The sequence below is a fragment of the Sorex fumeus genome, unplaced genomic scaffold, assembly GCF_029834395.1.
Source record: "Sorex fumeus unplaced genomic scaffold, SorFum_2.1 ptg000007l, whole genome shotgun sequence".
In the NCBI taxonomy this organism is placed as follows: domain Eukaryota; kingdom Metazoa; phylum Chordata; class Mammalia; order Eulipotyphla; family Soricidae; genus Sorex; species Sorex fumeus.
Window position 1 is genome coordinate 54,617,614 of NW_026606064.1, and position 13,046 is coordinate 54,630,659.

The 13,046-nt window shown below is 36.6% G+C and overlaps 1 protein-coding gene across 18 annotated transcripts in view; it reads left to right on the plus strand.

The window, feature by feature from the left end:
* PARD3 (par-3 family cell polarity regulator) overlaps window positions 1-13,046 on the plus strand; it is a 668,633-nt gene that overhangs the window by 308,946 nt on the left and 346,641 nt on the right. For all 18 annotated transcript variants that reach the window (XM_056131187.1, XM_056131203.1, XM_056131194.1 and 15 more), the window contains exon 5: window positions 12,057-12,188. In XM_056131187.1, coding sequence (XP_055987162.1) covers window positions 12,057-12,188 — 132 coding nt within the window. The remainder of the gene's footprint in view (window positions 1-12,056; window positions 12,189-13,046) is intronic.

A 13,046-nucleotide genomic window follows, 5' to 3' on the forward strand; every position in this document is an offset into this window, starting at 1 on the left:
AAAAGCAGACAAACATGCTTTTTCTCTCTGTTTCACACACAGACACAGACACAGATACACAGACACACACACATACACATAAGTATGCGTGTTATTTTACTGTTATTTTGCTGCATTGTAGAAGTGTGTCCTAGGCAAGGTTTTGGGTTTTTTGGGGATTTTTTTTTTTTTGCACAATATACAGATATTTCCATCTATTTAGATTTCCATTTATTGTACTAATAAATTATGTTCTGATTTTTGAGGTTGCTATCTTTTCATATAATGATAGCAAGATTGAGTACAAGATCTATACGTATTTTTATCTCATTTAATTATTGCATGATGTGTATTTTCACTATTTACATCTTACTGATGAGTTAGTACCTCAGAGAATTTAAATGATTTACATAATAGCTAAACTGCTAGAATAATATTTTAATAATTGAAATACCAGTCCAGTTCCAAATTCTGTGCTTTTTAGTGTAGCGTGCACTCCTAGTGATGCTTAGGAACACTCCTGACTCAATACTTGGAGGTCACTCTTGGTGATTATCAGGGGACCAGGCCTTGTCAAGAACTGAACCTGTGGTTCTCACATGCAAAGCTTGTCCTGCATCCCGTGACCTATCTCCTGAACTCACACATCTGTCTCTTAAGAAGTACATCACCCACTTATCTACAAACTTGTATCATTCATTTGGTTTAACGTGCTAAACTGAAATATATAAAATCATGATCATTATATCATTGTATATTCTCTTAAGCTTTCTATTAAGTGATTAAATATGTCTAAGAATAATCAACATCTGTATTATTGGCATAACTGCCATACAGTAAATCCATAGTATAATCTTAAGTACAATTTTTCTAGTTTCATTAGTATCACAATTAATACTCTTTATGCAAATGGTCCTTTGTTTCCTTCCGCTTTATAGAAAGTTTTTTCTTTGTGGGTAATTATTGTTGTTATTCTGTCAGAGAATTTTTTTTTTGGCCCTTTAAGTCTTTTGGGGGAGGCAATTAGAAAACATTTTCCAATTTATGTTTGCTTATTCTAATTTCTACATGGTGTCTCTTCTTTCTCTTTTTTTTTGTTACCTTAATCACAATAGAGATTAAGATACATAGGACAAATTTACCTGTCATCCACTTTGAGCTGAATCAAGAGATCAACTCAACCATCTCCTTAGATTTATGTAAATATCTTATATGGAAACAAACTAAGTCTTCATTAACATGAGTGGGTGATGTTTTGGTATGCCTCTCTGTGGATATATACACACATACACATATATACTTAAGGTGTATGTGTATAAAAAAGAAAATTCTGATATTTGTGATAGCATAGGTATATTTTGAGGGAATTATTATAAGTAAAATAAGTCAGAAACACAAATACTCTTTGATGTAATTTCCATGCGGATACTAAAGGAACAAAGAAGCTGTCAGAATTTAGAGAGAACAGATTGGTGCTTACCCAGAGCCAGGGAGTGGGGACAGAGTATCACTAAACAAATTTTGGTATCTTGGCATAAGAAAAGAACATTAGTGAAAACAACTGGTGAATTGCAAATGTGTCTATAGTTTTGTAAATGTATTTTACCAAAGCTTAATTTTTGGTTTTGACAAATTGAATCACTCCCAAGGTTTCATTAAGCTACCTGGTGAACACTCCTTTGTTTCCACTATATTTATTGGTTAAGTTTCTATTGAGAAAGGAATTATAAAAAACTTACACAAAATCATATTCTCTAAAATTAAAAGGTTCATTTTTATCTTGAGGGACAAATAATAAATAATGCTTTCTTGAAAATTGATAGCATACTCAGAGAACACAGTTATTCTACACATGAGGTTAGGGCGAAGGTTTGAATTCTTAGAAGTTTCTCATCAATTTAGTTTTTTCTTTTTATGTTTGTTGGGACACACCTAGTGCTGCTCAGGGCTTGCTCTTGGCACTGCACTCTGGGAATAGTCCTTGTGGTGTTCTGGAGATCATATGGGGTACCAAGGATGAAACCCTGGTTTGTTGTATGCAAGTCAAGCACCCAAAAGCTGTCATTAATTTCTTTATGCTAAGTGTTTCCCATAAGGAGAACAAATTTTCCATAAAATTCCTTATTGCAAGAGAAGTAATGGGTAAGATAGGATTATAGTAACTGAAAAGAAGCATTTTTTTTTACAATTTTCAAAAATCCATTCATGGCAGTGGATTACTTGCAGAGGTCATTTATCAATTTAGGTCAAACTGTAAGAAAATTAACTGGTAGTCTGAATGTAGGGATATTTACAGAAATTACTCAGTTTTGCCAAGTCCCAAAAAGTTAGCATTTGGTCTGAAAAATATAAGAAGTGTGTGGTAGGTACAGGACTGTTAGTGCAGTGGTTACAGCACTTCCCTTGCATGTCACTGGTACTGTTTTTATCCCCTGGCACCATAGAGTCCTGCAAGCTCTGTCAGGAGAGATTTCTGAGGACAACTGAGTATTGCCCCAACAGTCCCCCTGAAAATTAAATAAATAAATGAGTAAAGTGAGTGATTCTTATATTTATCTGTCAAGAATGATTGCAGAGGGCTGGACTGATAGCACAGCAGGTAGGGTGTTTGCCTTGCACGCGGCTGACCTGGTTTCGATTCCCAGCATCCCATATGGTCCCCTGAGCACTGCCAGGAGTGATTTCTGATTGCAAGTGCCAGGAGTAACCCCTGAGCATTGCCAGGTGTGACCCGAAAAGAAAAAAAAAATGATTGAATATGGTGCAAGTATTATAATTTCTTATCAAATTTTCTAACGTTTTTCAAAAAGTTTAGTAAATATGTTGATTTTGCTCGAGCGGGCCCAGTAACGTCTCCATTGGAGACTTTGTTGTTACTGTGTTTGGCATATCGAATACTCTTGGTAGCTTGCCGGGCTCTCCAAGAGGGGCGGAGGAATCGAACTCGGGTCGGCCATGTTGGCCGCTTGTAAGGCGAACGCCCTACCCGCTGTGCTATGTTGTGCAGTCTCCTGCCCCCGCGCCTGGCTGTCCTTGCCAGGGCTCCTTGGAGGGGGGCGGGTTGAGTTTCCCTCCCCACCCTGAGCAGAGCCCCGGCAGTTGAAGACCTCTGGAACCAGCCACAACCATGCTGAGACCACTCTCCACATGCATGAAGGTACTGGCAGAGGAACAAAGGCATGCGGGTCCCGGGGCTGAGATCTCCAAGCCTGCTCTGATTGGGGCTGAGCATCCTCCACTCAGATCCTCCATCTTCCAGTAGGCGGGGGTCACACCCACCAACTGCCCCCTGGTGCCCGTGTAATACCATCACCAGCCAACACCCAGAGACTATAAATATAAAACCCAGCTCCCGGAAATGTGTGGCTGCATTCGCTGCTGCAAGGCATCTTATTTATCTCATTCTTGCTTTGGACAACCTGGCAGGCTACCGAATGTAACCTGCCCACACGGCAGAGTCTGGCAAATTCCCCATGGTGTACCCAGTATGCCAAATACCAGTAAAAATGATGGGTCTCACTTTCGTAACCCTGAAAGAGCCTTGAATGTGGCACTTTTCAGAATCTCAGGGCTAGGATAAAGGAGACGTTACTGGTGCCTGCTCGAGGCAATCGATGAACAATAGGATGATCATGATCATGATCATGAATGTTGTGCATTTAGATAAGAAAGGTAGTGTTTTGGAATTTAAAAATTGCTTTAATATTTTACGTTCTTTTTTTTATCCTTTTCAATTTGTTCCCTTCATCTCTTGGTATTATGTAAATTGCTCTTGATGTAAAATATGTTATTTACAATTTTAGCATTCAGAATAAACATTGGGATATAATTGTTTACATTTTGAAAGGAAATGATATGTGGCGAGGTGTTTTATGTCTTCAAAACAAGAAATGCATTGCACTTTTATCCTTTTTAAACTTTATTTCAGATTTAAATTTATATTTTTGAGTACAGCATCAATAGTCCAGTGTTGCTCTTTGTCTTTACTGTGATGTTCAAAATGAAATCTTGTCTGACATATATTTTTTTTTACATTTGCCCTGGGTTGAAGGAACAAGTTTTAAAATGTTGGTTTTCCCACTCATCCCCATTCTTGACATTTGATCAATATGAAATGCTTATGACTTTAGAACATTTTTGTAATCATGTTGGTTTTTATGAAGTACTGTGCAGGAGATAAATGAGAATGGTTTCATTGCTACTTTGATTTCAGCTATGTTCCTTATTTTTTCCAAATCCATATGAAGATAATGTGTCTTTAGTTTGAATAAATAGAAAATTTTTCTCCCTACTTTACCTCTTTACGTAGGAATAAGTAAGGTGGTCTTACTGGTACTTTCAAGATATCACTGTTATTTAATACAATTTTACTATAAAATTTACAAATTTTTGTTTAAAGAATCAAAGTTTAAGGAACATGGTACAGTTGTATTAACTTTTATGGTTTCCATGGCCTAAGTTACTATATCTTTACCTTCCCAAAGTGCCCGTCATCCTTACTGCTGTCTTTATGTCACTCACAGTTCATCTTTACCTTCCCTGGCCCCCCAGCTGGTTATCCTAGTTCTGAAATCAAAAGCCAAGGGTTTGTTCTCATTTAATATTATTTGTTCTTTTGTTTCTCTGTATACAATATATGAGTGACATCATCTGATATTTGTTTTCTCTCTGAAGTATTCACCTAATATGTTGCAAACAAATATTAAAGAAACATTTTGATTATCTTAAGACAATATCATAATATCAAAATTTTCTTATGTAAATATAATTTGTGACTCGACTATGACTTATTTCTATGTTTTTTCATTTTTTATAATTTTATTTATTGAATCACTGTGAGAGCAGTTACAAAACTTTCGGGTTTAAGTCTCTGTCATACAATGAAAACCCCTGTAACTTCACCAGTGCCCATCCTCCATCACCAAAAACCCCAGTATACCCCCATCTCACACCCTCCCCCTACCTGTGGGGCAGATTATTTCCACATTACTGTCTCTCTACTTTGATCACATGCAATATTTTGACACCATACTATTTGGGATTTTACCCCAACACTCAGATCTGCTGAAAAGGCAAGAATAGACAATTTGTTGTCTATCGCTGGTTAAGAATAACATATGATGTCGCATGGCTGCAGTAGTGTCGCACGATTTTGAAATTTTGAAATTTTAATACTTAAATCTGGAGGGATTTCTGCCAAAACCTACTTGGTTTCTGAGATTTGTTCCTGAGTCTCTGGGATCATGGCCATTAAGCAGCTTGATCAGGAGCCAGAAAGGCCGTCCATGGGCAGTTACTCGGGCGGGGTCTTGTTGGGATAGGGAAGAAAGGGATGGCTCCACCCCCATCCCATAAGGCCCAGGACATCCTTATATAGAAATCATTTTATATCATAAAGTATGGTAATTACATAGGTAAATTATAGTTTCTTTATAGATAAAGAGTTAGAGATTGCAAATCTCATTTTATTTACTATTTATTTATTTAATTGAATCACTTAAGATGGAACCTTACAAAGCTGTTCATGATTAGGTTTCAGACATACAGTGTTCCAGCGCCCATCCTTACACCAGTGCACATTTCCCAGCACTAGTGTTCCCGGTTTCCCTCCTATTACCCCCACAATCCCCCAGAGGCACCCCCCTGCCTCTATGGCAATCACTTTTCTTCTCAATCTCTCTCTCACTCTTACTTTCTCCAAACTTCATTTTAATAGCCCTTCCCTATCTATATTCATGTGATTCTGAAAATGTGGAGAGTATTGTATCTAGTATGTTGTATGTTTTTCTATGATATAGTCTATAAATTACACTTAGTAAAAGATTAACAATGAGAACTCAGCCTGGGTTTGCTTTGTTTTTTTTAGACTTGCTCGTTTGCAGTACATACAGGATTGATAGCTTCTAGTAACTCTGTGCTTCATGTTAAGCCCTGGAAACACTAAAATCTTATAGGTTAGCCTGCATCTCTGTGAAGATATGACCTATCAACTCTGGTTCACATCAGGTGCTGTTATGCTCTTAACCTAGTGAAGATGCATGTTCTGGTCTCATTTTTTAAAATCTGATATCAATAGTGTTAAGTTACTGGCAAGTTGTAAGTTGTGATATAAAACTAAAATGGTTTTGTCAACATATCAACCTGATAGATTTTCTGTGTGACAGGAAATGTATTTGCAAAATTTGTCATAATTCTGCAATGTATATTGCTGTAGTAGAATTTTAACCTGAAATTCCCCGAGCAAATTCAACATTCTTGACTTACTTAATGTCATTTTATGATGTAGAAGGTATTGAATATGTGTCATAGTAACTGGAAAGGATATGATTTATAGGCCAGAATCAGTTTTAAGAACTATATATTTTTTTTGCATTTCAAAGGGAAAATATCTAATAAATTTGATGCACATGGTGGAAGCTTTGCTTTGATCTTTGATACAAAAAATTTTGCCTAAATAAATTATTTATAGCTTTTCTTCCTAATTTCTGCCCATATCTTTACTATCTATAAAAGTAAAATTTAAATTGAATAGCGAATGCCACACCTATTGGTGCTCAGAGCTCAGGGATCACACCTATAGCAGTTGGGGGCCATATGGGATGCTGCAGCGGCATGCATTGCAAGTGTCCAACCCACTGCACTATCCAGCCCCTAAATTGAAGTTTAAAATAGAAAATTGGGGGACTGTTGGTTGTGCCACTGCTTGTGGTACTCAATAGTTACTCCTTGCACGTTATTATATGTGGCACCAGGGATGGATCCAGTATGCAAGGTTAGCATGTTAACCCCTGCACTATCTTTCTGGATCTTAGAAAAAAATTAATATAAAATTTGAGGTATAGAGATGTTATAGTAATAAATGCTTTGTCATAGAAAGTTTCTGAGATTAGGCTTTCATATTTTAGGTTTTAAAAATTCACAATCTCTCTTTCTTTTGCTTTTTGGGTGATACCCGGCCATGCTCAGGGGTTATTCCTGACTCTGCACTCATGAATTACTCCTGGTGGTGCTCAGGGAACCATATGGGGTGCTGGGAATCGTACCCGGGTCAACCGCTTAGAAGGCAAATGCCCTACATTGCTCCAGCCCCCAATATCTCTTTATTTTTTATTGACTTTGCTCAACATGATATCCTCTAGTTGCATATATGTTGCATCAAATTGTATTGTTCGTTTTTTAGAGCTGCAGTTTTCCATAGCATATATACCACAACTATGAATTATGTGCATAAGACACCATTATTTACAGTATTATAAACTACAGCAGCTCAATATTTTAAAAATATTTTCAAAGTCACTATATTAATCAGTTGTCTCTTGTATCAAATGCTAACATTTTAGTAAACTTTGTATCTGTTCCTAATGACCTCACTTTAATTGTTTTGACAACCATATATATGAATTTTTTCTTTGTCTAGTCAATGCTTCTGTGTAGAAGTAGAATCAATGTATAAACACATATTTATCTTTGGTGCTCTCTCACCCTCTTGTTAATAGTGATGGAAATGTGAAGGTTACAATCATTCAAACAATGTATATGCATATATCTATGCTCATTTATGTACACGGATTACAGATAGTATATAGGTTATGAATTGCAGTTGATGTGACAATGAGAATTTCTTGATCCGCAATGAGCAGTGTTATGCACTAAGGATGTTCACATAATATGATATAGTTCATTAAACAAAATAGCCGTATCCACTCAAAAAAGCCATGTGCCAGGGCTCTGGAATGACTAAGAACTGTTTGCAATAAAATTCTGTTTTCCTTATTTAAAAAAAGTCTTATTATACATGGTATTGATCATTCTGATAGGAACTGCCGATTTTTCTGCTTTGTTTGCAAGAGATTATTTAAGATGTCTGTAAAATAGAGAAGGAAAAAGAGATGATTTATTTGTCCCCATTTTTATTCATGTTAAAAGATGACATGAGGATAATGCAAAGTTTAGAAAAGCACATTGGCAACAGCCTTCATTATGGGACCTTTTTTAGCCGCTGTGTTCTTCTGGTTCTTCTGACCTTTAGTTTTGCCATTGCTTCCAAGGTTATACTCTAATGTAATCATCAGGAGGCAAGAAAGGTAAACTCCAGGAATGGGTTGGCCACATTGAATCAAAAATATGATTACTGATGATTTTAGCAAGCTTCATGTAATTTAAAAAAAATCCTAAACTCTAATTGCTAATTGCACTTAAGTTTCATAATTTTAAGTTAGACATCCTGGAAATAGTTTCGCAGACATGCGTGTATATGCACATGTGCTAGTGTTTGCATATTACTTTTTGGGTAAATGATAAGAGAGACAACTGAATCCATTTTAACTGCAACTGTGGAGTTAAAGCATTGCCAATTAAAATTTAAAACCACATAGAAATATACTTGGAATTTTCTCACAAAACTGAAAATTTTCTGGGATTTCCTATGTTAACATTGGAAAATAGCTTTCATATGCACATCAAATATTCCTGTATTTCTGCAACATAAGAATGTAAACTTGACAAGAAATCTGACTGAACATCAGGTGAATCACTGTTTATAACAGATAAAGCTGTGAGTTGCAGCTTCTACCCCAAAACATTGATTGGGCCAATTTGATGCGATCACTTTTTATTGAATTGTAATTGGTTTGAGGAGGTATGAGACATAGTCACTTTGCCTACTCTGGAAGAAATTTATTTCATTTATTTTATAACAAGAGTTCTTTTACTTGGGAGATGTTAATATGCAGTTTTCATTCTGGGTGACTTTTTGGTACCTGATGATGTTGTGGTGTATTTGGATGCTAAGGAAAATCCTCCACCACAGCAGCAACAACTGTAGGGTTTTTTGTTTGCTTGTTTGTTCGTTTGTTTGTTTGTCTGACAAGAACCTCATGTCTCTTTGAGCAGCCTCAGGAACAAAATATAAAAATTATTTAAAAGAATCATTATAGGGTTTGAGAGAGAGTACAGCAGGCAGGGTGCTTGTCTTGCATGCCACTCACTCCTCAAAACTCATCACCCTTTATGATTCCTGAGCCCCACAGGACTAAGCCCTGGGTGTGGCCCATCAAAGCAAAAAGAAAAGGAGAATAAATAGTTTCTTGTCATATTTTCCTTATATAATTCTTTAAAGCAGCGGTTTTGCTATATTTCTTGTCACTAGCAAATTAATAATCATTAAGATTTTGCCTTTGAGTTCTGTGATAGATCTTTCTGTGTTCAAAGAGAAAGATTTGTTTTTGTGAAAGTTTATCAGGATAAAGAATAAAGGCATAAATTTTATTATAGAAAGAAATGTATTATAAATTCGTCATTTATTGAGTAATTATGCATGTCACTAAATAGTGATTTTAGCTTTTGAAAATTTAGATTATGAAAACCTTGGATTTTAAAGACATAGTGCTGAATTTTTTTTTGAGTTATTTTGGTAGTTGGCTCTAGTTTGATTCATACAAAATTTAAGAAAATCTTCCATAGACATAGTTAAACATACTTTATTTAAACTAATTTACACTGAAACACTTATTTTTAAGTTAAAAATAGAATTTATTAAATATATTAACATACGCCTCAGAGACCTGGGCCCTATGAAAACAGGATGAGAACGCTATTCGGGTCTCCCAAAGAGGAATTGAAAGAGCTATGCTTGGAGTATCACGTTTCACTCAAATGAGAGAAAGAATCCGGAGTTCAAACCTCCATTGATGGTCAAGAATCAGGGATGCTGTCTCGTTTGCCAAGTCGTCAAAAATCAGATGGGCTGGACACGTAATGAGATTTGGAGACAACCGCTGGACTAGAGCTGTTACCTACTGGATTCCACAGGACGTCAAAAGACCGCGTGGCCGCTCACCTATCAGATGGTCATACTTCTTCATCAAGACCCTGAACGATTGGTTTGAGGCTCTTCGTGTTCCTAGAATGAACAGACGCCATTGAGCTACACTATAATTGATACAGGATGTTGAGTTTCATTTTGGATCTGTTGGTTTTGAGGTTATCTTGGAGGTACTCTGTTCCATTTAGGTACCCTATTCCATATTTGGGAAATGTTCATGTTGGTGAAATATTTGTACAACTGTCAGACTTTGAAATTTGATACTTTTGGGGTTGGACGATAGTACCATGGGTAGGGCACTTGTGTTCTACAAGGTGGTCAGCCAGGTTTGATCCCCTGAGATTCTACATTTGAGAGTCTGTCTTTAGAGATGGAAAGATCATATAGCCTTGCATTTGGTCAGCCAGGGTTTGATGTCTGATATCCATAAAGTCCCTGAGATCCCCCAGATGTGATCCCTGAGCTCAGAGCCAGGAATAAACTTTGAGCATCACTGGTATCACACCAAAGCAAACAAACAAAACAAAACTAAAAACCTGTCTTTAATCAGTTATCTACTCTGTACAACTCATTTCAATGTTCTGTCTGTAAGTTTATGGATTATCTTCTAAAGCACTGTGTCCTTTGCTTTTGAAGTTATCATTCTCATGTTTTAAGGGCACTTAGTATTTTAAAATAGTAAACTTGAGTTTCATTTTGTAGAAATTGTCTGTGCCTTCTGCTTATTTCACTAGTTTCTTATTTCTGTAGGCAATGCCATCTCCTGGTCCCTGGGCGTAGAGCACCATCTAACCTTTTGAGCAGTTTCCTTGCATTGTGCTTATGCCTCATTAAAGCTTTCACAAGCTGCAATCACCAAAAATGTAGTGTTTCTGTGAAATGTACTTGCTGGTATTATATTCCATGCTGAGTTTGTATGCTTTTTAATAGATTAAGTTTTAAAAACATTTATGCTTTTCATTTTAAAATCATATTGTTACACATTGATTTAAGAATAATTTTTATAAATGAAGATATTAACACGGGTTTGAAACAATACATTTGTTTTTCCATTTTCTTTGATGAAACTCATGAAGGAACAGAAAACAGTTGCATGTATGTAATATTTGTTGAAAAACTACTCTTAACACATTTCTTTAGCTACTTCTTAAAGTGCAGCACTGATGTGAGTGGAGAAAAGGGATAATAACTATCATTTGTTCTTATAAGGTAGTTTTCTTTTCTCTCTCTTTCTTTTCCTCCTCCTCCTCCTCCTCTCTCTCTCTCTCTCCCTCTCTTTCCCTCTCCTCTCTCTCTCTCTCTCTCTCTCTCTCTCTCTCTCCCTCCCTTCTTTCCTCCCTCCCTCCTCCTCTCTCTTCCTCCTTTTGGGCATTGTGATTTGCAGTATGGATACTGAAAGGTTATCCGATATATTCTGTTACCCCTTTAACAACTTTTATCACTTAGTTCTTGTCCAGCATGATCATTAGCAGGCATTTCTGTCTCTGTTTAATAGGGGTCACCCTTGGCATTACCCAGGAAACATTTAGTGCTGAGGCCCAAACTCTAGCCTCTAGCCTTTATGTCATTCATTCTGGCACATTGAACTTATTCTCTGGCTTGCTAATAGCTAGCTTTTTATGTAAGGATATCACTTGCTTGGTGGATAGTTATGTATATGACACTTATCATATTTGGATGAAATTTCATAATTTCATTCCTGTATATATAAATCAACACTTAGAATTAGCTTGTGAAACAGGTATAGGGGTAGCCCAGCATCTCCAGACTTATGCCCCAAATCATAATGCCATAAAAATCTGAATAAAGAGCAGTTTCCTTTCAAAAGGGTTTGAAACCTTTTTTGTGTGTGTGTGTTTGTGTGAATTATTTTAAATATCTCACAATATGATGATTAAATTGGGAGGAAGAGAAAATGTCATGACTGAGAGATAGTAAATGTCCGGGAGAGAAATATCTTATACTTTTTGGTCCATGTAGTTGGCCTGAGGGAATGCAGACATTATTTTGTCTTTGGTGCTCTTACATGTGTGCTCCAACTTCCCCTGATCCCGCCATTAAACTGGGCACATCCAGCCATTCGACACAGGGTGTGTAGGGAAATGTCCTCCATCAGCTATTTTGTATAAACTTGGTAATATATTAATTGCATGGTAAACTGTATTCTGCTAGTTTTAAGAAACCAGGTGCAGCATTCATTTTCAAGATCTGGTGTTTACAAGACAACTCTTTGTTTTTTGTTTTTTTTTAATAGAAAGATGAAAACTACAGAAGCCTTCCACGGGATGCCAGTAACTGGTCGAACCAATTTCAGAGAGATAATGCTCGCTCATCTCTGAGTGCCAGTCACCCAATGGTGGACAAGTGGCTGGAAAAACAAGAACAGGTAACAGATCTGACTCCTTCATCTGCTGTTGCTAAAACTTCTTGGCCCGCATACCTGGAGATATATTCCTCTGTCCCAATTACCATGTTGGCACTGTCATATACCATGGGTAGCTCACACTGAATGTGATTTGATGAACGCTAATTGCTGGCATCGGTGTGTGGAAAGGTAAATTATTCTAATGACTTTTTGTTAGGAGAGACGCTGTTAGAGTTTATCTAAAATGAGATTCTTTTTTTCTACTTTTTGGGCCACACCACTGGGGCTCAGGGTTACTCCTGGCTCTGCATTCAGTATCTCTTCCTCAAAGGATTGGAGGATTATATGGGGCACTGTAAATCGAACCCAGGTCAGCTGCATGAAAGGCAAGTGTCCTGCCCTTTGTGCTACCACTCTGGTCCCCAAGAATATATTTGTGATGGTCCCTGATCAGACATTTCTTATAAGTTCAGAACTTGTGATAAATTCTGAAATACCTTTAGAACTTCTTTAATTTGGCAAAAAATAATGCAATTTATTGTTGCCAAGATATTTTGCAATAAATAATAAGTTACCTTAAGAAAGACTTAATTCTCTCAAAATAATACAGGTATTAGACTGATGTTATTATTTCAATACAGATAGTAAGTAATGCTTTTAAGAATTAAATGACAGTGTAGATCTGGAGTCAGATTATCTGACTTCTCTGTGTTCACCATATGTGAGATTAGGGTAGTGGCAAAACTCAGATTAACTCATTTATCAGATGGGGATGATCATAGAATCTCCCTCAGGTGACTGCATAATCAGGTGCTGATAAACCTGATGTTGAGGATTTAAAATAATGCATAGTGGGAATGATATAATAGTTAAGGTTCT